The 23,620-nt window shown below is 36.6% G+C and overlaps 2 protein-coding genes and 2 pseudogenes across 7 annotated transcripts; all 4 read right to left on the bottom strand.

Annotated features, from left to right (window-relative positions):
- Positions 1-487: 487 nt before the first annotated feature.
- Positions 488-3,245, bottom strand: LOC130991326 (carnosic acid synthase-like; annotated as a pseudogene).
- A 2,673-nt stretch (positions 3,246-5,918) lies between these two features.
- On the bottom strand, positions 5,919-9,407 carry LOC130991325 (carnosic acid synthase-like; annotated as a pseudogene).
- A 1,438-nt stretch (positions 9,408-10,845) lies between these two features.
- Positions 10,846-11,871, bottom strand: LOC130991324 (pentatricopeptide repeat-containing protein At4g18975, chloroplastic). Its single transcript, XM_057915463.1, has 2 exons — positions 11,766-11,871; positions 10,846-11,735 (listed from the first exon to the last, which is right to left on the bottom strand). The coding sequence occupies exons 1-2, from the start codon at positions 11,869-11,871 to the stop codon at positions 11,014-11,016; spliced, it is 828 nt and encodes a 275-aa protein (XP_057771446.1). The 3' UTR covers positions 10,846-11,013.
- Positions 10,846-21,640, bottom strand: LOC130991323 (putative ion channel POLLUX-like 2). Of its 6 annotated transcripts, none has more exons than XM_057915458.1 (24): positions 21,243-21,640; positions 20,531-20,607; positions 20,245-20,381; positions 19,835-20,130; positions 19,266-19,337; positions 18,288-18,372; positions 18,068-18,166; positions 17,840-17,994; positions 17,657-17,761; positions 17,455-17,541; positions 17,252-17,336; positions 17,028-17,175; positions 16,463-16,539; positions 16,297-16,377; positions 15,661-15,855; positions 15,482-15,595; positions 14,912-15,004; positions 14,686-14,815; positions 14,538-14,614; positions 14,363-14,410; positions 14,207-14,276; positions 14,051-14,124; positions 13,853-13,963; positions 10,846-13,773 (listed from the first exon to the last, which is right to left on the bottom strand). In XM_057915458.1, the coding sequence occupies exons 1-24, from the start codon at positions 21,314-21,316 to the stop codon at positions 13,672-13,674; spliced, it is 2,592 nt and encodes an 863-aa protein (XP_057771441.1). In that variant the 5' UTR covers positions 21,317-21,640; the 3' UTR covers positions 10,846-13,671. The 6 variants fall into 6 exon arrangements, with proteins under 6 accessions (XP_057771441.1, XP_057771440.1, XP_057771442.1 ...); XM_057915457.1 differs by having other exon boundaries at positions 19,835-20,142; positions 21,243-21,634; XM_057915459.1 differs by having other exon boundaries at positions 19,835-20,121; positions 21,243-21,633.
- Positions 21,641-23,620: the final 1,980 nt, after the last annotated feature.

Here is a 23,620-nt window from a genome sequence, read left to right as displayed (position 1 = left end):
TTGAATTGTTCACCTACTATGTGGAGTGTGTGGCATGTTTAATTTGATTATTTATATTACTTAAGCTAATTTTGTTTGATTCTTGTTCCATTGAAATAGTGGGATTGAATAAAAATACTCAATCATGCATCTTATTAACCGTGCAAAGTAAACGCCCCCTAACTGTTCTACTTTTATCGCTAAAATCTGTTTTTTATAAGCCATGTTGAAGGATGACCTACCTTGTTTTTTCTTCTTTTGCTTTTCCTCTTCTTTTAATTCGAGTTTTGTCGATTTTCTTCATCTTATACTCTGCTGGAATTGTTTGGTAACCTTCAATTTAGTGTTATTGTCTTGAATTATTTTTTTGAATTGATTATATCACTACTATACTACTCCAAGCTAAGAACTCTGATCTATAACAGATACTTCCTCCGTCTTACAAAAACATGAACCTTTGTGTTTTGGAGCAAATTCCTTAATTTCTGGAAACATTCTAACACTAAAATTTTGAATTTCAGTCTCAAGATTTAATGCTTCATTAGTTCATTTAAGTCCTTCACCTTTCTGCGAGGCATTTTCACATACATCTTCTGCGCAACAACTCTTTGCTAATAATATCTCTGCGAGGCATTTTCACATACACCTTCTGCGCAATTCTCCAAGTACATTAACCAACGCATACATATCTTGTTTATTGATCTTTTACTCCAACGCATTGGTTTTCAAAGAATAACACAACCTATTTCACATTCTAATCTCTTATTAATACTCGTAATCAATCACACAAACCACCATCAAACCTTAATTGGAATAGCCCAAAGAGGGGTTTTCTTCTGCAGCGCCGCCCCAAACACATCCTCTCTTTGCAACCGTTTGCATCATTCCCTCTCTCAAGCTCCCAATCGAAGTTGTGACACAGCGCCGCCACCATACAATGCAGCATGCGGCTAGCCAGCGGTATCCCGGGGCAGATTCTTCTCCCCGAACTGAACGGAATCAGCTCAAAATGCTGCCCTGAAAAATCAATGTCCTTATCCAGAAATCGCTCGGGCTCAAAGCGCTCGGGATCCTTCCATATGGCGGGATCTCTGGTGATCGCCCAGACGTTGACGAACATTTTTGTGTTTTTGGGGATTAGGTATCCGTTGACCTGCGTCTCCTCCTCGGCGGCGTGAGGAGCGAGCAGAGGCGCGACGGGGTGGTAGCGCAGCACTTCTTTGATGGTGGCTTGCAGGTATGGGAGCCTCGAGATGTCGGATTCTTCCAACATTGTTTGATCTCCGATAACGCTCTTCAGCTCTGCTTTCAGCTTTGCGAGTTTGTCGGGGTGGAGAAGGAGTTCCACCATTGCCCATTCCGTTGTGGCTGCGCTTGTGTCTGATCCGGCAATGATTAGGTCCTAAACAAGGTGAAGTAAGTGAGTGAGAACTAATTCATTTTTAACGAGTTAATACAATTTTTTTACAATAGTCGGAGTGATAATTGGAGCTTACATGAATTAGTAAAGACGATGTCGTTTTTATGAGGTTTAAACGCTGTCATTTCCTTCAGTTTTAATTATAAAAAATCCCTTTGTACTACACCTGACTTTCAATGTTATGTGGCGAACTAATCCACGTAAACTCCAACTCATCAATCCGACGATCAGAAGAAATTGAGGGGACGAAATCGAAAAAATTATGAAGATTGTAATTTAATTCGTCATCACACTTCAAAAACCACGTTAAAATTGTAATTTCGAAATAGTTTGTGGTTTTATTTGCCAAAACCTCTAATAATTATAAATACTCACGATTAAATCGGAATAAGTTGTGAATTGCGTTGGTAAAACAATAAGAATGCAGTTTATTTTTTGGATTAATAGTGTTTTATGTCTTGAACTTTAATTTTCTCCTATTAAATCACAAACTTTTAGTTTTTTTTATAAAATGTCCCGCTATACAAAATCTTATAACAGAAAGATCACAAAATTTTTTGAAATTTTAGCGTTTTTTCAACAATGGTGGTTCTTAATATTGTTTTCCAACAATGACAAATATTTCATTCAACGAGATAAGTCATTTTTCCGTCATCGGATTTTGCATAGCGGGACATTTTATGAGAAAACTGAAAGTACGAGGTTTTATAAAATAAAATAAAAGCTCGAGACATTTTATGGAAAACACTGAAAATTTGAGACATAAAACACTATTAAATAATAAAACCGGCTATTTTATTAATTCGGTCAACATTTAAATATAGAAAGAAAGAAAGAAAGAAAAAAAAAAGAAAAAAAAAAAGGAATAATATAGGAAAGAGTGCTCACCACACACAAGTGCTTAATCTCTTCAATGCTCAAATCATATTCATGTCCTTGGATGAGGTCTAGCAGCGTTTCCAGAAAATCATTCTTTTTCTGGTAATTTGAGTCCTTTCTTGCTCGCAGCCGTTGCTCGATCATGCCGTTCACGATCTCCAGCAAACCCCCGAGGTGATGAATCATCTTCTTCTTGATTCCTTGTGGATCAAAAGGAGCAAAAATGGGGAAGAAATCCGAGATATTCGGAAGCCCTATATACCTCGTGTAAGAGTTCACATGCTCCCTCAACACCTTGCTCGCCGCCGCGCCGCCGCCGTAATCCGCCGAGAAAAGCGTCGCCAACATGATGTTGGACATGGTGGTGAAGGTGGCTTCTCCGACGTTCATGGCGCCGCGGCACTCGCCGACGCGGTCGATCAGCCTCCGCAGCCGCTCGTGCCGGAGGGCCTGGCTGGCCTGAAGGGCTTGGAAAGAGAAGAGCTTCTCCCTCGCCACCCGCCGGAGCTTCTTCCACGAGGCGGAGCTCGACGGCAGCAAGCCGACGGAGTTCTCGTCGTGGCCGAGCACGCGCAGCGCGTCCGGTATGAACGTGTTGGCGAAGATGAGGCCTTGCTTCTGGAACACCTCAGTCGCCATCTCCGGGGAGGAGACGACGACGGCGAATTGGTTCCCGAGATGAAGGGACATCAAGGGGCCGTAGGTTTCGGCGAGGTGGGCGAACGACTTATGGGGGTTTGGACCGAGCTGGAGGATGTTGCCGATGATCGGGAGACGAGGCGGCCCCGGAGGGAGTCTCCGCCGCCTCGGCTCCGACCACCATGAGTAGGCGGCCCATGCTGCCGCAAAAGCCAGGGAGAGAAGAATGAGAATTTGCATTTTTGGTTTGGTTATTTTGTTTTGTTTCTACATTTTCTTGCATGACTCTCTCTATTTAAATCATGCGGATCTAGGGACTAGGGGGCTGCAAAATTGAGTCTTTTTTTTAATATATATATATAGTATAAGAAAGAATATATTCCGTCTGTCTCGATTGTCTTGAGACAAAAATTTTGGGCACAAAATTTAAGAAATTAATAGTTTTTAATAAAATTTAATATCACAAAATCTCTTGTATATTCGGATGTACGGTACATTCGGGTCGTACCCGACCCGAATCCTGACCCGGATCTAACCCAATTGGACTATCATACCCGAATGTCAAGTTTTAGTATCATTTCAATATAGTGTTAGTGTAATTTTTGAAATAGTATCATTTGTAAGACAAAATAGTGTTAGTGTTATTTTTGAAATAAAATAGTGTTAGTGTCATTCTAAGATCACGTTAGTATTAATGTCATTTCAAGAAAAGATGGGCCAGGATAGTCCAATTGGATCAGGATTCGGGTCAGGTACAATTCGGGTGTACGTACTAATCAAATTTATTTCTTTGGCCCATCTATTAAAAGTGACGTTTAGTTTCTTGTTAGAAATACTACAATACTATTGATTTTTTTCTTTGGTAATTAACAAGTTTTGGACGCCACTACGGATCGTGGCGGCTGTAGTGGCGGCTGTAGAGCAGAAGAATTGATAGTTAGTTTTATTTTTTATGTACAAGTCGAAGAATAATTTTGGTAATAGCATTCATTTTAATAATTAGTCGTATATGATTACTTATTGTTACTATGTTTAAATTTATTAGTATGAATAATTAATTTATTTGATTCGGTAAAATAATGAAACACTAGTCCAAAATCTATAATATTTAATTGTTTGTTAATTAATTTAATTGGATTTCGATTTTTTCCTAAGTAGAGAGTTTTAATCTGATTTTCCTGAGCCTGATCACCTTAGGTTAATTCAAATTAGCGTCAATTACTTTTTCCAATTTGTAATTATTGGAATCGAGCTAATTAGTGATAAAGTTATTGTATCGATAGTAGGGAATGCATTCCACTGATTATCCAAGTATCTTTGGTTTTTATTCAATTGCTTTCAAATTGCTTAGCAAATAGGACAATATACCAAGATAAATGCTATGAAGCACAACAAATATTCCTCAAAAATCAACAAGGCATTCATATAATGAAATGATACATTTATAAACATTGTTCCAATTCACAGACAAATTCTAGCATAAGTTGATTTCAGATATACTAATAGTTATCTAAGAAGCCAAGGTAGAATCAAACAATTATTAGAACCAAGAGAGATCAAGTGAGAATTGATATGTTTAGTGGTTTAAAATAATTTTGAATTTAAATTAAATTAATGCATGTATATATCAATTCATTAAGGCTGATATTACTGAAGATCCTAATAATGATCAAGCTAAAGATGATTCAACAATATGTTCATATTTAAATAAGTTACCATATTATTCGTATTTGTAATATTTTAATAATTATTAATTTATAATATTAACGAGACCTATATATTTTTATCTAAATTGGTCATAGAATACAATAATAAAGCAGCTCCTTCAAAGCTCAAGCTTTCCTAGACAATTTATCAAAGCAAAGTAACAACTAAAACGCTACAAAAGTTTAAGACTTCTCCAAAGTTAGGAACTTCACCACACCATCAAAGAGTGCAACCATCAACAAGAGTAATTACAATGGACATTATACCTCAAACTCACCCTCTTTGGCTTGCTCTAGCTTTCTTGGGAGAGCGACCGCGGATGATTTTCTTCGTTTTCTTGGCTTCAAACAGATCCTTGTACTTCTCCAATACCCTTTCCTTCTCCTCAGGCAAGCCCAGCAGCTCATATGCATTGCTCACTTTCTGCACAATCGATTTCTCTTGGGGCTTACGGTCGAATGACTCGAGCCCTTTGAATAGCGCCACAAGCTCCTCGAGCATCTTGTTCCTGTAATACATTGAGATCACAAGATTGCACAGTTTCCATTGAGATCCTCGACCGTTGAAAACTTTGAAATTTCATCATAATAAATGTTCATTGAGAAGTTAAAACATGTTTTTTCTCCTTTCAAAAAATCAACTTAATTTCCGAGGGTGTTGTAACTTTTTATCAACCGTATCTAGAATCTGAACCTTTTTAATTCATCGATCTCGGCAATAAGTTTTCAAAGAATCCAATCAGTTTTGCTGCAGTCCAATTCGATTTGTCAAACAATGGATGAGTCCCACTTTTCTCAGCTTCATGTTTGCGATGATCATGAGTTTATTGAGTCGGAGCGTGATCGACTGAGTGAGTTACCCGATTCCTTAATCCTTTCGATTCTTTCATGCTTGTCGATGTTCGATGTTGTCCGAACATCCATTCTCTCCAAACGCTGGAAACATCTCCGGGCCACCATCGAGCCTTGCCTTCATTTCTTCTATATTGAAGATTTTAATTTCTGCTATACTGATTACGATCATTTAACATATTGTTCGTCTCGCTATCGAGACTTTATTAGTGATGCTCTTGCAAAATGGAAAGGTGCCAAGATGCTGAAATTCTCCCTCTCTTTCGAACTTCTTCCTCCCCTTCATAGTGATATTCATTCATGGCTGCTTTTTGCTATTGAAAAACAAGTGGAGGAATTCTTTATAGATTTGAATATTTTGAATTTCTGTCTCAAGATTTAATGCTTCATTAGTTCAGTTAAGTCCTTCACCTTTCTGCGAGGCATTTCCACATACACCTTCTGCGCAACAACTCTTTGCTAATAATATCTCTGCGAGGCATTTTCACATACACCTTCTGCGCAATTCTCCAAGTACATTAACCAACGCATACATATCTCGGTTATTGATCTTTTACTACAATGCATTGGTTTTCATAGAATAACACAACATATTTCACATTCTAATCTCTTATTAATACTCGTAATCAATCACACAAACCACCATCAAACCTTAATTGGAATAGCCCAAAGAGGGGTTTTCTTCTGCAGCGACAACCCAAACACATCCTCTCTTTGCAACCGTTTGCATTCATTCCCTCTCTCAAGCTCCCAATCGAAGTTGTGACACAGCGCCGCCACCATACAATGCAGCACGCGGCTAGCCAGCGGCATCCCGGGGCAGATTCTCCGCCCCGAACCGAACGGAATCAGCTCAAAATGCTGCCCTGAAAAATCAATATCCTTATCCAAAAATCGCTCGGGCTCAAAGCGCTCGGGATCCTTCCATATGGTGGGATCTCTGGTGATCGCCCAGACGTTGACGAACATTTTTGTGTTTTTGGGGATTAGGTATCCGTTGAGCTGCGTCTCCTCCTCGGCGGCGTGAGGAACTAACAGAGGCGCGTCGGGGTGGTAGCGCAGCACTTCTTTGATGGTGGCTTGCAGGTATGGGAACCTCGAGATGTCTGATTCTTCCACCATTGTTTGATCTCCGATAACGCTCTTCAGCTCTGCTTTCAGCTTTGCGAGTTTGTCGGGGTGGAGAAGGAGTTCCACCATTGCCCATTCCGCTGTGGCTGCGCTTGAGCCTGATCCGGCGATGATTAGGTCCTAAACAAGGTGAAGTAAGTGAGTGAGAACTGATTCATTTTTAACGAGTTAATACAATTTTTTTCCAATAGTCAGGAGTGATAATTGGAGCTTACATGAATTAGTAAAGACGATGTCGTTTTTATAAGGTCTAAACGATGTCATTTCCTTCAGTTTTAATCATAAAAAAAAATTCCCTTTGTACTACACCTGATTTTCAATGTTCAACAATTTTATTGCAAATGATGTAGTTATATGAATATTACGTGGCGAACTAATCCACGTAAACTCTAACTCGTCAATCCGACGATCGGAAGAAATTGAGGGGACGAAATCGCAAAAATTATGAAGATTGTAATTTAATTCATCATCACACTTCAAAAACCACGTTAAAATTGTAATTTCGAAATAGTTTGTGGTTTTATTTGCCAAAACCTCTAATAATTATAAATACTCACGATTAAATCGGAATAAGTTGTGAATTGCGTTGGTAAAACAATAAGAATGCAGTTTAGTTTTTGGATTAATAGTGTTTTATGTCTTGAATTTTCATTTTCTCCTAAAAAATCACGAACTTTTAGTTTTTTCTATAAAATGTCCTGCTATACAAAATCTGATAACAAAAAGATGACAAAAAAATTCGTAATTTTAGCGTTTTTCCAACAATGGTGGTTCTTAATATGATTTTCCAACAATAATAAATATTTCATTCAACGAGATAAGTCATTTTTCCATCATCGGATTTTGCATAGCGGGACATTAATTTTATGAGAAAACTGAAAGTACGAGGTTTTATAAGAGCATCCACTATGGTGTTATCCCATAGTGGTACTACATGTGTCACCTCAACAACTACCTCCTTTTTCAATTACCTTATATTTTCTCCACTGTGTCACTACCTCATATTTAACTATTCATGAATCCCATTATCATTATTACCACTAGACTTGGCACACTTGCCTTTTTTGTTTGTCCCACTAGAATTGGCACTTTCCTAAAATAGTATGTGGTCCCTACTTTCTCTACTCACATAAAATAAGTGGACTCTACCTACTTTACACTCTTAACCCTTTATTCTTAATCTCCGTGCCCAACTCAAAAGTGTCAAGTCTAGTGGAACGGAGGGAGTATTATATTTACCACTATATATATATATATATATATATATATATATATATATATATATATGGAAGGGCTAAAATAAGAGCATATCTTAAGATATAAAATAAGAATCATTTTCAGCCCTTAGATCATCAAGATCTACGGTTGATTCGTAATCTTGTTGGATGGATTTATGGTCCTGAGTTCGAATCCCAAAGGTAGCAAAAAATTATTTTTCACAATTCATATCTTTATACAGTGAATTCATACGTGTTCTATATAAAATTCATACATTAAAAAATTGCTCTTATTTCTTATTTTAAGATATGCTTGTACGGTAGCCCACCCCTATATATATATATATATATATATATATATATATACTCCAAACCAACAAAAAACACAAACAACAAGTCAAATAATTCAAGAGGGGGCCCCACTATCTGCTATAGTTCCCAGGTAGCAAGTTTGCTCGCTTCAATTTGCTACCTCTAATTTACTACCCAAAATATACGGTTCCACAGTGGAGGAAGTAGTTTTACTATCTCCTAACTTTCCTCCATAATGGATGCTCTAAAACAAAATAAAAGTTCGAGACATTTTATGAAAAACGCTTAAAATTTGAGACATAAAACACTATTAAATAATAAAACCGGTTATTTTATTAATTCAGTCAACATTTAAATATAGAAAGAAAAAAAAAGAGAATATAATATAGGAAAGAGTGCTCACCACACACAAGTGCTTAATCTCTTCAATGCTCAAATCATATTCATGTCCTTGGATGAGATCCAGCAGCGTTTCCAGAAAATCACTCTTTTTCTGGTAATTTGATTCCTTTCTTGCTCGCAGCCGTTGCTCGATCATGCCGCTCACGATCTCCAGCAATCCCTCGAAGTGATGAATCACCTTCTTCTTGATTCCTTGTGGATCAAAACGAGCAAAAATGGGGAAGAAATCCGAGATATTCGGAAGCCCTATATACCTCGTGTAATAGTTCACATGCTCCTTGAACACCTTGCTCGCCGCCGCGCCGTCGCCGTAATCCGTCGAGAAAAGCGTCGCGAAGATGATGTTGGACATGGTGGCGAAGGTGGCTTCCCCGACGTTCATGGCGCCGCGGCACTCTCCGACGCGGTCGATCAGCCTCCGCAGCCGCTCGTGCCGGAGGCTCTGGCTGGCCTGAAGGGCTTGGTGGGAGAAGAGCTTCTCCCTCGCCACTCGCCGGAGCTTCTTCCACGCGGCGGAGCTGGAGGGCAGCATGCCGATGGAGATCTCGTCGTGGCCGAGGACGCGCCTCGCGACGGGGTTGAACGGGTTGGCGAAGATGAGGCCTTGCTTCTGCAGCACCTCCGTCGCCATCTCCGGTGAGGAGACGACGACGGCGAATTGGCTCCCGAGATGGAGGGACATCAAGGGGCCGTAGGTTTTGGCGAGGTGGGCGAACGACTTATGGAGGTTTGGACCGAGCTGGAGGATGTTGCCGATGATCGGGAGACGAGGCGGCCCCGGGGGAGTCTCCGCCGCCTCGGCTCCGACCACCATGAGTAGGCGGCCCATGCTGCCGCAAAAGCCAGGGAGAGAAGAATGAGAATTTGCATTTTTGGTTTGGTTATTTTGTTTTGTTTCTACATTTTCTTGCATGACTCTCTCGCTATTTAAATCATGAGTATAGGGAGGGCGGATCTAGGGACTTGGGGGCTGCAAAATTGAGTCTTTTTTTTTATTTATATATTTAGTATAAGAAAGAATATAATCCGTCTGTCTCGATTATCTTGAGACAAAATTTTTGGGCACAAAATTTAAGAAATTAATAGTATTTAATAAAATTTAATATCACAAAATCTCTTGTATATCCGAGTGTACGGTATATCTGGGTCATACCCGACCCGAATCTTGACCCGGATCTAACTCAATTGGACTATCCTACCCGAATGTCAAGTGTTAGTATCATTTGATATAGTGTTATTGTCATTTTCGAAATAGTGTTATTTGTAAGACAAAATAGTGTTAGTGTTATTTTTGAAATAAAATAATATTAGTGTACAGGAAACCACCTCATTTAAACATTTAGATGATTTTTGGTGTAAGAATTAAAGAGTTTGATGTTAATGAAATCGAATTTATTGATATAATTCTAATCAAATTTATTTCTTTGTTAGAATTAATACTATTGACTTTTGTCTTTGGTAATTAACAAGTTTTGGACGCCACTAGGGATCGTGGCGGCTGTAGTGGCGGCTGTAGAGCAGAAGAATTGATAGTTAGTTTTATTTTTTATGTACAAGTCGAAGAATAATTTTGGTAATAGCATTCATTTTAATAATTAGTCGTATATGATTACTTATTGTTACTATGTTTAAATTTATTAGTATGAATAATTAATTTATTTGATTCGGTAAAATAATGAAACATTAGTCCAAAATCTATAATATTTAATTGGATTTCGATTTTTTTTTCTAAGTAGAGAGTTTTAATCTGATTTTCTTGAGTCTGATCACCTTAATTAGGTTAATTCAGATTAGCGTCAATTAATTTTTTTAATCTGTAATTATTGGAGTCGAGCTAATTGGTGACAAAGCTATTATATCGATAGTAGGGAATGAATTCCACTTATTAATCCAAGTATCTTTGGTTTTTATTCAATTGCATTCAAATTGCTTAGCAAATAGGACATTGTTCCAATTCACATACAAACTCTAGCATCAGTTGATTTCATATATACTAGTAATAGTTATCTAAGAAGCCAAGGTACGTAGAATCAAACAATTATTAGAACAAGAGAGATCAAGTGAGAATTGATATGTTTAGTGTTTTGAAATAATTTTGAATTTAAATTAAATTCAGCATGTATCTATCAATTCATTGTAGCTGATATTACTGAATATCCTATTGATGATCAAGTTAAAGATGATTCAACAATATGTTCATATTTAAACAAGTTACCATATTATTCGTATTTGTAATATTTTAATAATTAGTAATTTATAATATTAACGGGACCTATATATTTTTATCTCAATTGGTCATAGAATACAATAATAAAACAGCTCCAAAGCTCAAGCTTTCCTAGATAATTTATCAAAGCAAAGTAACAACTAAAATGCTACAAAAGTTTAAGACTTCTCCAAAGTTAGGAACTTCACCACACCATCAAAGAGTGTAACCATCAACAAGAGTAATTACAATGGACATTAGACCTCAAACTCACCCTCTTTGGCTTGCTCTAGCTTTCTTGGGAGAGCGACCGCGGATGATTTTCTTCGTTTTCTTGGCTTCAAACAGATCCTTGTACTTCTCCAACACCCTTTCCTTTTCCTCAGGCAAGCCCAGCAGCTCATATGCATTGCTCACTTTCTGCACAATCGATTTCTCTTGGGGCTTACGGTCGAATGACTCGAGCCCCTTGAACAGCGTCACAAGCTCCTCGAGCATCTTGTTCCTGTAATACATTGAGATCACAAGATTGCACAGTTTCCATGGGACTGAGTGCAGATCAAAACCAAGTTTCTTCTTCCAAATCTCCTGCGCCTCCTCAACCCGATTATCCATATCCAAGGCGTGAATCAACTGGCCGTATGTTCCATTGGTGGTGCCCTGCCCCTTGCTCAGCATCCACTTGATGACCTGAACTACCCTGTGCCACTGCTGCTCTTTCTCGAGAGCGAGCAGCACATTCTTCAGCGCCCCAATTGGGAAGTCCCGTTCCCACGCAACCCAAGCATCCAGGGCGCTGTACACGGCTTCCTTGCTATCCGGGAGGTCCATGAGCGTGCTCACGAGAAAGCTGATCTTGTCCTTCCTCGGAACATTCTCTCCTATTTGGCAACGGGGCACGCTTCCCATGCCTTTGATCCGGTTCTGAGACGTGGAATGGCTAGCATTCGCGTCCTTCATGGATTCCTCTTCATTCTTTTGGCTAGAGAAGGATTCCTCTTCATTCTTTTGGCTAGAGAAGGTGGAGTGTCGCGTAGCGTTACAACGAGAAGAGAGGGGCTGAGCTCTCTCGACATTGATTCGGTTCAACTGCTTGGCCAGTCGTGTTACAAAGCTTATTCTTGACATTGGTATTCAATTGCAAAATCTGTAAATTGGTTAGAAACGATAAATCATCAAACTTAAAACAAAGAAACAATCTTTAGTAGAGCATTCATCCAAAAATTAGAGCACATATTTTAAAACATCCAATCTCAAAATCATGACTAGCTTGCCTCAAAGATGTTCAATATATTAAATCTGTATGCTAAATAATCGGAAACAGGAAAAAATGGTTTTTTTTATGGATTTCTGCAGTTTCTGATAGCATGATCAGCTAGGCATTTTATCGAACAGGTAATATGCACACAAAAGAAAGCGCCAAAACACATATGAAACGGTCATCTTCTAATAAGATCGGCTCCATTTCAACCTCAATTACTACTCACAACAAACCCAATTCATAAAATTATTGAAACACAAAACTTCTTGAATATAACGGTATAACACTAGTGTGTAACCAAGAAGGAAAAAGATGAAACTCAGCCAATTAATCAGAGGAGTACAAAGAAAGAAACAACAAATTAACAATAAAAAAGAAAAGGGTTTTCAGTTGATGTTGAGCGTTGAAGCATCTCAACTTCAACTTTACCTCTTCCACCAATTCAGCTCTTCCTTGAGCTTACGGATTCCTGCAAATTTGAGCTTACGGATTCTTGCCTTCCAATCATTCAGCACTCTTATTTTTGTTGGGCCATAAATCATACAGAAAAAGCCCACCCAAAAATGCAGCCCGGCCCACTTAAAATTTTCATATTTACTCGGCCCGAGTTGCTAACTTGCTGTCCTGTTTTGAACGCTTTCTCTGAGTTTTCTGCATACGGCCTTTGGTATACTAATCGGGCTCGTTTGGTACGAGAGATTATGGTGTATATTATAACTATAACACCTTGTTTGGTAGAAGAAAATATGAAATAAACTATTCTTTATAAATTTAAAAATCTGATGAAATTATACAAATTTGTGTGATATTCCATACAACTTTGAGGCAATATACGTAATATCAATCTTCATTATAACATATACTACTGAGGAGTATTAATTTACTATTAACTAAATTGTCCTATTATCAACCAAAGTGACATTATTAAATAATTTAATTATAAGGACATTTTAAGAATTAAAATTTTATATATAATCTTAATACATCATATCAAACAATATGTTATATTTTATAAATATTTTAATACATTCTCTCAAACATAAGTATTAAATATGACATTGCTAAAAAAAACATATCATATCTTATCTCATACTACAATTTAAATGAGTCCATATATATATATATATATATATATATATATATATATATATATATATATATCTATATATATATATATTGAAGAAAATGATTTTTTTTTCAAGTGTATTAATTTTAACAATGAATGCATTATTATATTATTAAGTATCAAAATTAAGTATTTAATTAGTATTTCCAAATAGAATTTGTTATTCATTTAGTTAATCGAATACTTACGCAAAATGTAGTTCCACAACATTTAAGCACATCGTCTCATAATCTTTTTTTCAAAATAACATTAAAATTATTTATATTTTGATACCAACAACCGCTATAATATCGTTATCATTTTAACATTTGATAAGCTTAAGACCTCATCTCACTTTCAGATGAAGGTTCAATGTCTCATAAGCCCATACATCTCAAAACTACAAGATGTAAGAGCTTATAAAAAATTCCAAATAAAACTTATATTTATTCTTTGACAGTAACTTCTTGATCTACACTCATTTATAGTCTAGTGGAAAAAAGAAGACAAAAATAAGAAGAAAAAGAATATGAATGTGATCATGTTTACTAACAACGATACATTACATTACCACTGGTTGCTCTCCTTCAAGCTCAGATATCACAATCAACGAGTCGTTGAGCTCGAGGTTCAGAGGCTCGGACTTGGGGATCGGGTTTATAACCTGCAACGAGCAAAGGGTCGAAGAGCTGCAACAAAAGATGCAAACTAAACAGACAAAGGATGCATATATACATATATACCTTCTTATTGCTTTTCACATAACCAATGGCTACTTCTCTGCGTAGGACTGCTCTTTCTGATAGCTCGTGAAAGCACGGGTTCTCGCCTTGTTTCATGTAAAGGCCGATATCCTGCCCACATACGTCACATCCGATCTTCATCACAATTTGGACTTGTATAATGCATACTGTAACGTTTTGTGCTCAAAGGTTTCGTACCTTCACGTATATTTCGTCTCCCTCTGCATTCAGGATGTCCTTCCAGACCTCGTTGAGTTCTGTGTTTTCTGCCACTGCAAACACATTTTATGATTAATCAAACCCGAGCCCAGACGAGACAGTTTATAGACAAACACGACATAGATGATTGCTAACCTTGAGCTGTGACGAGGCTCATTATTTGCTCTGCTGCAATATACGTGAGAGACGGTCTGATCCTCGTTAGCTGCAAAGCAAGGAGGCACACGAGCAGCAGTCGGTCAGTTGCTTTGAAGAAGGAAAATAATTTAGATGTCTAGAAGGAAAACTTACTTGTTTTCCCAATTTTGAATCGATAATCTCAGCTACAAGATTTTGCACCTGCAATTTATGGAAGTGCTCGATTTGAATAGGACATCGATCAACACAAGAAAGAAACGACACATTCAAACGTGAAGAGTGAAAAATGTGTCGAAAGTAAGTTGAATTTCGTCAAGGTAAACCTCACCTTTACTCCGAGCTTAGCACATATATTTTCAGCAAGAAGAAGGGCATATGCGGAGTTTTTGTCCATCCTTGACAGATCTAAATAACAAACAAAGAAATAAAATTATAATTAATCTATTTTAAATGTAATGTACGTTATCTCCTTTTACCTCCTCCACCTTGCCACTCTTTATCAGATACCACGACGATTGAGAATGGAATATCTTCATCTTTTCTGATGTTCGTCCGCATGTTGTTAATGGTGTCCTCTAAAGTGCTGTATTCCATTGGATTTCCGACCTGAAATGGACGACGAATACGAGTCAGCCTAAGAGTAAAGGAAATGAGAAAACTGATGAAAAATATTTAGTTAATTCAGAATCTTGATAACATTACTCTGTGAGAAACTTGAATGTTTTTTAGCTTTCCTCGACTGAAAAGCTTGAACGATCTATGTCTTTCATCCAAAGGAACATCCGACAAAATCTCCTGCACTCGTGCCACAATATACGAAACTCAGTCAATTTACACACCAACAGCAGACTTAGATATATGAAACCAAGCATAAAATGATGATACAAGCTTCTCGTTGTTTACATATTATATCTTGCTTCGACTCTTGAAGTTTTTAACACATATGACAGACACCAGTGAGCTTGAAACTAAAATTAGTTGATAAATTCTTATGCTTTGGACGACTAAGAAACGGATATCCCTAAAACCTTTGTCTGTCGTCCTATTAGCTAATTGAATATACTAGTAGTAACTCATACGGCTATTTTCAGTGAGCAATCGACATATTTGTCACATTTCGTGGGAATCTATACTATCATCATATTAAAGGTTCCTCTAAAAAGGGAGCTTCTACTAGGCAAGCCCAGTGCACTTCGAGATTAGAATAAAGCGATTTCATCGTGAAAATTGATGAAAAGAGATTATCGAAATCTAAGATGGAAAATAATCTACCAAAACACTGCCGGGCCCTAGATAGTTGTCGTATTCTTCAATCATTTCAACAACAGCAGGGCGCCATCCGAGCACCAATAGACACTCTTTTGGACCAATGCACGAATCCGATGCCTGCACACCACAGAATCCAAACGACATCAAGACTGGTATGGAGCACTCTCCAACAGAAGGCATACCTTTGACCCTGATCTCTTTGGTCTTCTTACTACATTTTCCTGCCTCCCTCTTGTAAAATCCAGTTTCCGATTGACGAATTCACTATTTTGCTTGAGGGTTTCCACATTATTGATCGAGTTATCGTTATCGATAGCTTCATATGGGTATGTCAGCTGCGGTTTTTTCTTCCCATGCACAGATGCGATAAATAAGACCTGCATGTATCACATATCACATTAGTAGTTGTTCCGAAGCTTTTACCATAAGATCAACTCTTTTAGCACATTAGATTAGAGTATATTTGATAGGCTCTCCACCGGTTAAAGAAAAAGATTACAATAAAAAGGTATAGTCACGGATAAATGAAACAGCAGCGATGAATTTGGTTGTGCTGTGAATAGTCCTCCAGCTTTTTTTCAAGAGAAATGTTTTACTGATTCTATGCTTCACATCCATCGGCAAAGTTGGCAGCGATTTCATAACTAGTTAGAACCTATCTGAGAAACAGCTCAAGCTAGACGGCTTCTTCTACGTTCAAGGAAAACCAGTTACTATTATTTCGTAATGCCTTATTTCATGACTATGAAGACATGAACAAAAAGACATCTGCTCACGACAAAAGTGAAATGCATCCAATACAAGCATTATTTACATACCTTGTCGGTTTCTTGCACAATTTCTTCATCACTTGGATGGAAATAGATCTTTCCATCCCTATAAAGACCACAAACCACAGCCTACACATGTAATCAAAACAGGAAAATAAGAAATCGGTCAGTTTATAACACTTAAGGAATGAGTGCAGACAATTCTATGGATTACCTCTTGGAATCCACGTCTCAACTGTCTGTATGTTAGTCCTACTAAATGAGGAAAATTACAGAGGTTGAATACATTTTCTGCGAGATTGAGATACCCGTCATCAGAAATCAGTAGGATAAAGTTCATTCTCTTTTGTGGTAAACTTTAACAAAAGAAAGAAACTACGAAGTCATCCTTCAGAAAATAAAAGAACAAAAGAAAAGAGATGACCACCGCACCTCTTAGTTCATGGGAAACAAACTCAAACTCATGATTTTCGACAATTAAAGAAGTTGGAATTGATATAGGGCACAAAATAGGAAAGATTCATAAGATATGTGGTAGCATCCATCCACCATTGAGAATCACCCAATAGTGTAAAAGTAACCAAAGTATGTTGCGTGTCCAAGCTTGCAAACAAAGAAGGCACACGAAAAAAAAAAAAAAAAAGATCACTATGGTTGACCAAGAGTGGAAAAGAATCATGGCTTTTCCTACTTTTTCCTACTTAGTATTCGAAGGAAAATGCTAACAAAATTATTTATCAACTATAACGTAAAAGAGGAAAGAAAGAAACTCAAATTACTTCGATAATCGAGCAAGTGTTTGTATATCTTTATTAGTCCTTTTTGGCGAGAGCACTGAACAAATAATTTGGAGGTGACGTTTTCCACAGGTTCCACCTTCAGTCCTGAGATTGATCTTAAAAGCTCACAGGTATTTGAACTAGAAACCTGTACCACAAAGAAGAGTAAATATTCCAATATATGATTTCAAGAGAAGAAGCAAAAAAGAACATACGCAGATTACCTCTACTATTGTAGGCACAGAGGCCATTGAGGAAAGGGGTTGAAGAGCAAGAACTGAGAGAAATGCATCCGAGTCAACTTCATATCTGAAAAGCAGAAGAGTAAATACACATAAAAAAGAAGCAGATTATATGCTCCGTTCCAATAACTTAAAACAATCAAAGTCTGATTCAAGCAAATCATCATGATCCATCTCATTCTTACCGATCTTCCTTTGTCGGCAATATAATTATGGCACGTGCTTTATTTGCTGCAGCTCTTTCAAATGATTTGGTTAAACTAAGACTACAACTGCAGAAGCGGAGGTTTTGTCAGACATAAGGCAGACAATTTGAAGTACCAACGAAGATAGATCAAAGTATGTGATTGCTTGAAGCCTTGAAGTTGACTGTATCATGAGTTATACCTTTTTGTTAGAATATCAATATGGCTGAGATCTTTGGCTATGTTTTCGGCCATTTTGTCCATCTGCTTCCTAGGAAGGTCAGCCATAAGAAGAATTCTCTGTCTCCTGCAAAAGTCCCTCGACTGTAAGAGGCTGGCGCCATTTTAAACAATATGAGACATCAAGATACCTAAAAGGAATTACCTAGCAGTGGCAGTGCCCAAGCGAACAGCAAACTCGTGGTACTTATTCAGCTGCTTCAAAACAAAGCCCAGGCGACTATTCGATCCACAAATAATTATATGATCTGTCTCTAGAACTTGCATTTGTGCCCCTTCTCTGAGTCTGTGCATATTATGCTGTTGGAAATTCTAATCAGGGTTATGACTTCTGCTAAGCTCCAAGACGACATAATTTCTTCCATGATCTTACCCTAAATTGTTCGGTCATTGTGCTCAATAGCCGTGAATAGAATAGTATGCCCCATATAGCAAGCACAAAGCCTATAACGCGTTCAATCCGAGTTCTTTGCTGCAGTTGAAGTCGGAAGATTATGGTTAAAAATGAAGTTACTACTCGACATCTTTGTAGTGATACAATGACGGTTACGTTTTCTCAAGGACAATAGCGAATGGATAAAGATGAATCACACTTTCAGGTGTGTGGATGATGAACATAGACAAGCCCAAGCCTCCCAATAGCAATCCTCGAGAGTCTGAGTGCCACCCTTGCTAACTCTGTGGTTTGTATACATGTTCACATCAGTTGTCAAGCTTGAGATTCCAGTAGAAGGAAGATGTGATTATAGACAGAAAAATATTTCTGAACATAACTAATTATAAATATTAAGCATAAATGTTATCATTGAAATGCAGAACATATGATTTTGATATGATGAAGTTTCATTTTTATCATACTACAAAACCATGAAATGCAACAAAAGAAAAGCAAAGATCAAATTACATGATATTATTTGACTGAAAAACGACATCCCTTAAAAAGATGAATAGCTAAAAGTGCATAAGAAAAGGATTAATTGACGACATCTATAACTGGATACAGATTATCAATAGCCAAGTTGGTTTGAGTATTACTGAAGCTAGATTTCTACTGTAAAAAGCTAGACTTTCGAAAAATTTATATCAGCTAAACCAGACTGAAAAAAAAAATCTATCTGGAACTAGGAGCTACACCAGACTGAAAACATCCTAAGATTCAAACCAAACATGTTTAAGAACTTAAACCAAATCAAGTTACCAAATAACATTCACATCCTATCCTAAGAGCAAACATGTTTAAGAACTTAAACAAAAACTTAGACTTACAACAGTGAGTTTCAAAATAAAATATTAAAGCCTGTCAGATATAACAGATACAGATATTCTCAACAAAAAGAGCCATATAATATATAATGGTCTCATTATCTCAAGTTATTAACACCAGTAGAAGATGAATAACAGAAGTATGCAAACACAGAATCCCATGTAGGCATGGTGTTGCCTGTCCTCCCAAAGCAGCAAGGCTTTTAAAGCTCGAATTTCTAATATTCTTGTAACAGCATACGGGGCAATAACTTGGAAAAGACAAATAATTATCTAGTATAGCTCTTCAAAAAGCATGACAGTACTACCTGAACTTAAAGAAGAGAAAACCACCGATAATGACAAATGAGAAACATGCCGCGAGGAGCACAACAAAAAACCTGCAGAAATCCATATTAGGAACTTCTGATCAGTTTAATGTGAAGGTAACTTATCAAAAGAGGTGTAAATCAGCTAATGTAAAACATTAGAAAATAAGAATGAAACAAGAAAAAGACATCACTTCGAAGACTCCACGAGACTATGGAACAGCATATATACATAGCAGCATTTGTATCTTCACTTTGAGGAGTGCACACCCAAACAATTTCAGAGAAATCCATTAGACCCACTATATCTATCTAGAGTAGTGGATTCAAAGATTGTCTTGATTGATACCATCTAGTAAATGGCTCGCTACAATAAACTCTTTCCACCATGTGACACTCTGATTCTGTCACAATATTCTAATGGGTATAAAAATAATAACAAAGCAATCCATTCCCCGTCTATTAGGGTGATTACAATAATCAGGACTTAAACCATGTGAATACATGCATCATTTATAGTCATGTAATTGGAGATAAGCTTAGAAGGAAATAGCATTTGATGCTCTTACGTGGCAACATTTCTCTCAAGCTGTATGTTGAATAAGTAAATTAAACGAGCAATATTCCATCTGATATCTTGAAATGAAGGCAAAGACACATCCAGTTGAAGCGATGTTGGTTTACTCAAGGAATTGGACATGCACGCAAAAGGCGAGTTTGAAGCTCCAAACGTTTGAACAGCATAACGGAATGATTCTTGAACAACTTCGACAATTTTTTTCTTGTAACTTTGATGTATCAACCTAATCAAGAAATAGGATGAGAGGGATGCCATCACGAGTTTAACTCCAAAAACCTGCACAGGCTTCAATGCCAACTAGTAGTTAGTTACTCGGATGCCCATATCAACATACAACACATGTAAGGGTGAGGCACTCTCAAATCCAATCACAAAAATATATATATGTAGTAGTTGTACCAGATATTGAAATGCATGCACCTCAGAACTACTTCTCGAATCCATCTCCGGGAGACTAGAATTCACTTTACTGCAAAAGCATCTCACTGACGGACTGAGTTTCCTCCTCTTCATTCTGGAGCTTGTTTTACATTTTTCTGGCAAAAACCATAATGAATCTACTAATCAGCCAATTTTGGATGCCCACGGTTGACATACTCAAATCTACTATAACTCTCGTACTGTAGTATGTTATTGTTTAAGATCAAATGACGAAATGCTTCTAAGAATACATATATCTCCTCACCTCTATTGTTTATTAACATAATATCAACGTGGCAGGTCGAAAAGGGAATCCACCCGCAGGAATACAGCCTTGCGTTTCTGAAAAACATCCGGCACCATCATTCAAAGGAATACAAACTCAATATGTATCAATCAATAACACATAGAATAAGGAACACAATCAAAAGTAACAGATCAATGGTACAAAGCACAGATAGGATAAATCATGTTACTGTACCACACAATATTACAATTCCATAGAATTAAAACAAGAATAAGAAAGCCAAATAACTGTAAACTAGATAAAGATACAAAACTCTCAAAATATCCCATTGACAAAGTAAAGAAAAAATATATCCAACACCACACAATACTCATTCCTCTTTTATCTCTCGAAACAAAACACAGCTGCAAAACACTTATTATTATTAACCTGAACAAAATCATTGGCAACAATAGAAATTCCAAAGAAGATACAATCACAATCACTGTATTATTTAGCCATAATTTACTTTTCTTGGAATCTTGAAGCAATTTCAGTTTTCAAATAAATAACCACCCCAAATATCTCATCCGCACACTTCGACGGCATTGGTTGAGAAATTTTCACATACATCATGTGTGTATTCCCATTCACAGCTGCACTCGGCTGCATGAAGCCTTCTTAAATTCGCAAACAAGATAAAGATCGAATATTTTGCATGTATTTGATAGATTCAGAGCAAAGGAGTGACCTTTTATATGAACTCAAATCGGATTCTGAACTCCTCGCTGAAATCCATGGCCGCAAGCTGTGTAACTGCAGCATCGCTTTCTCCCTCTTCCCACTCTCTCCCTCACTAAAAATTTGTACACTTTATATAGAGATGGCAGAGAAACGGAGGTGGGTTTTGAGCTGAGGGATGAAAGGATTGAGATTCGTATCCGGATTACTCGAAGCTCGAATACACAAGGTGGGTTCTTGAGGATCTTGAAATTCATTAGTGCATGTCTCTGTTTTTGCACAAAATGAAGTGGAAGAAACCAAGAAAGCGACTTCCCCCAAAGGCCAAATCGATCTTGTCAGTTTATCTAAAAAAGTGTGGATATTCCTATATGTCAGTTCACCATCGACTCCACTTCATCATTTTGTATTATGGTTGGATTTGGAAAAACTATGTTAACTATTTTAATCAATTTCAATTTATGATTTTTTTTATTTTTTTGGGGGGGTGGGGGGGGGTGTTCAATTTATGATCTAATTAGGAAATTGGTTGAATATTTGTAAGCTCAAGCTCATACTCGATTAGATAGGATTATATGATGGTAAAGCTTGAGTTTGATTCGGTTATTTATTAATTTTAAAATTATTATTACCTATATATTCTTTATATCTCGAACTTTCGTTGTCTCTTAAAAAATCATGAGCTTTTATGTTTTTTCATAAAATATCTAGCTATACAAAATTTGGTGACAGAACTTTCAGCGTGTTCAAATAATGGTGGTTCATAATATGGTTTTCCAATAACAGCGATCCCCAAAATATTTAATCTGACGAGATAAGTCATTTTTTCTTCATTGGATTTTGCATAGCGAGACAATTTAAGAAAAAAGGTCAAAGTTCGAAATAAAAAAAAAAATTCAAAATGTTTTATAAAAAATGCTAAAAGCCCGAACATAAAACACTATTAACTCTTAAATCTAAACCAAGGTTAACCATGAATAGGCTTCATCTTCTCGAGTATATATCATTTGATTGAAAGAATATTAAACTAATTGGGAAAGTAAAATGCCTTTTTGTAAATGGTAGGTTTGATTAATTAATTATTCAACCTTTTGATTTAGGTATATATATAACTCAAATTCTTAAAATAAGTTCTAAACGTACTTACGTCTTCTCTTATGATACTTACCCCATGTGTTGTTTATTTGTTGTTTGTCTCATGAGCTTATCATGAGTTGTTTATTTGTTGTTTTGTGTCAATAATTCAAGTGAGCATAATAAACAATTTTTTTGTCATTAATATATCATGTACTTCAATGGTTATAAATCATAGCAATAAAGCAAACAAAAAATTGATGTTGATAATGCATACATGGTCCAAAGCCAAGAACCATCAAGGCAATTAATTTTGCTTGTTCTAGCATGAAAAACACTATAAAAAAAGGTTGCAAAAAGAGTAAAAGACTAAAATTATGATCGAAATAATCCATGTTAGCATTTTTTTTTTTGTCTTACACTTCAAAAATTATATAATTAAATTTATAAATTACCTTTGAATAAAATTCTGATTTAATGGTGCTCCCAAGTAATAAAAAAATAGTATACACATATATATATAATTTATTTTCATCCATCATAGTCCAATATTGTACTAATAAAACTACTTATGATACAACCGCATATTAATGGACCCATAAAGTAGTAATAGAAACAAAAAGTAATAAAAAATCTAAATTCTGAAAATTTGAATAATGTTAAAAGTTTAACTAAGGGAAAGGGACAACAGAGATCTTACCTAAGTCCCAAGGCACTATTTTTTTCACAATATTCTTTATTTAAATATGCACAAATGAATTCATATGCACGTTTATATGGTCCATTCCAAATTTTTGACATGTAAATCATGACCCAAACTAAATTTATAATTTGGCTCTATATATTTTGGAATGTGAAAGAGCTTAATAACATAGTACTAGCCACATTATTTTGGTTAATTGGATTATTGAGTTTATATATTTTTATACAAAAAATTTGTTACAACCAAAGAAAGGAAAAAATCACTCACACTCTAGCTCCTAAGGTGACTCGAACCCCCGACCTATTGGTTGGAGGGGAAGTGTCTTACCAACAGACTGCGCTTCATCGTCGATTATTGAGTTAATATGCATATGCATATTTGAAGCTTCCCTTTCTCACTCATTGTTTGTTTGAACCGATTCCCATGCGTATGCTTTAATTTGATTTGGGTGGAAATTTTCAAATCATGCGATAGGAAAAATATGCCTTTTCTAGTCACAACTCACCTTTCATATTTCTTCAACTAAGAGAAATGTGTTTTCATAGAGATAGGGTTATGTATATTTTGGATGGCAAGTGCAATGATGATAAAGATATGCTTCAAAAAAAATT

This window comes from Salvia miltiorrhiza, chromosome 7, assembly GCF_028751815.1.
Source record: "Salvia miltiorrhiza cultivar Shanhuang (shh) chromosome 7, IMPLAD_Smil_shh, whole genome shotgun sequence".
NCBI lineage: Eukaryota > Viridiplantae > Streptophyta > Magnoliopsida > Lamiales > Lamiaceae > Salvia > Salvia miltiorrhiza.
The sequence above is the reverse complement of the archived record's forward strand: the minus strand, read 5'-3'. Positions and strand labels throughout refer to the sequence as shown.

What these genes read in the sequence shown, in the direction of transcription:
- LOC130991324 (XM_057915463.1), bottom strand. Translation starts at nt 11,871, where the DNA reads ATGTCAAGAATAAGCTTTGTAACACGACTGGCCAAGCAGTTGAACCGA. An exon ending in TAACGCTACGCGACACTCCA is followed by an intron (nt 11,736 to 11,765) that starts CCTTCTCTAGCC and finishes ATGAAGAGGAAT; the next exon opens with CCTTCTCTAGCCAAAAGAAT.
- LOC130991323 (XM_057915457.1), bottom strand. Translation starts at nt 21,316, where the DNA reads ATGCTGCAGTTACACAGCTTGCGGCCATGGATTTCAGCGAGGAGTTCA. An exon ending in TGCATGCATTTCAATATCTG is followed by an intron (nt 20,143 to 20,244) that starts GTACAACTACTA and finishes ACTAACTACTAG; the next exon opens with TTGGCATTGAAGCCTGTGCA. An exon ending in TGAGACGTGGATTCCAAGAG is followed by an intron (nt 16,378 to 16,462) that starts GTAATCCATAGA and finishes TTACATGTGTAG; the next exon opens with GCTGTGGTTTGTGGTCTTTA.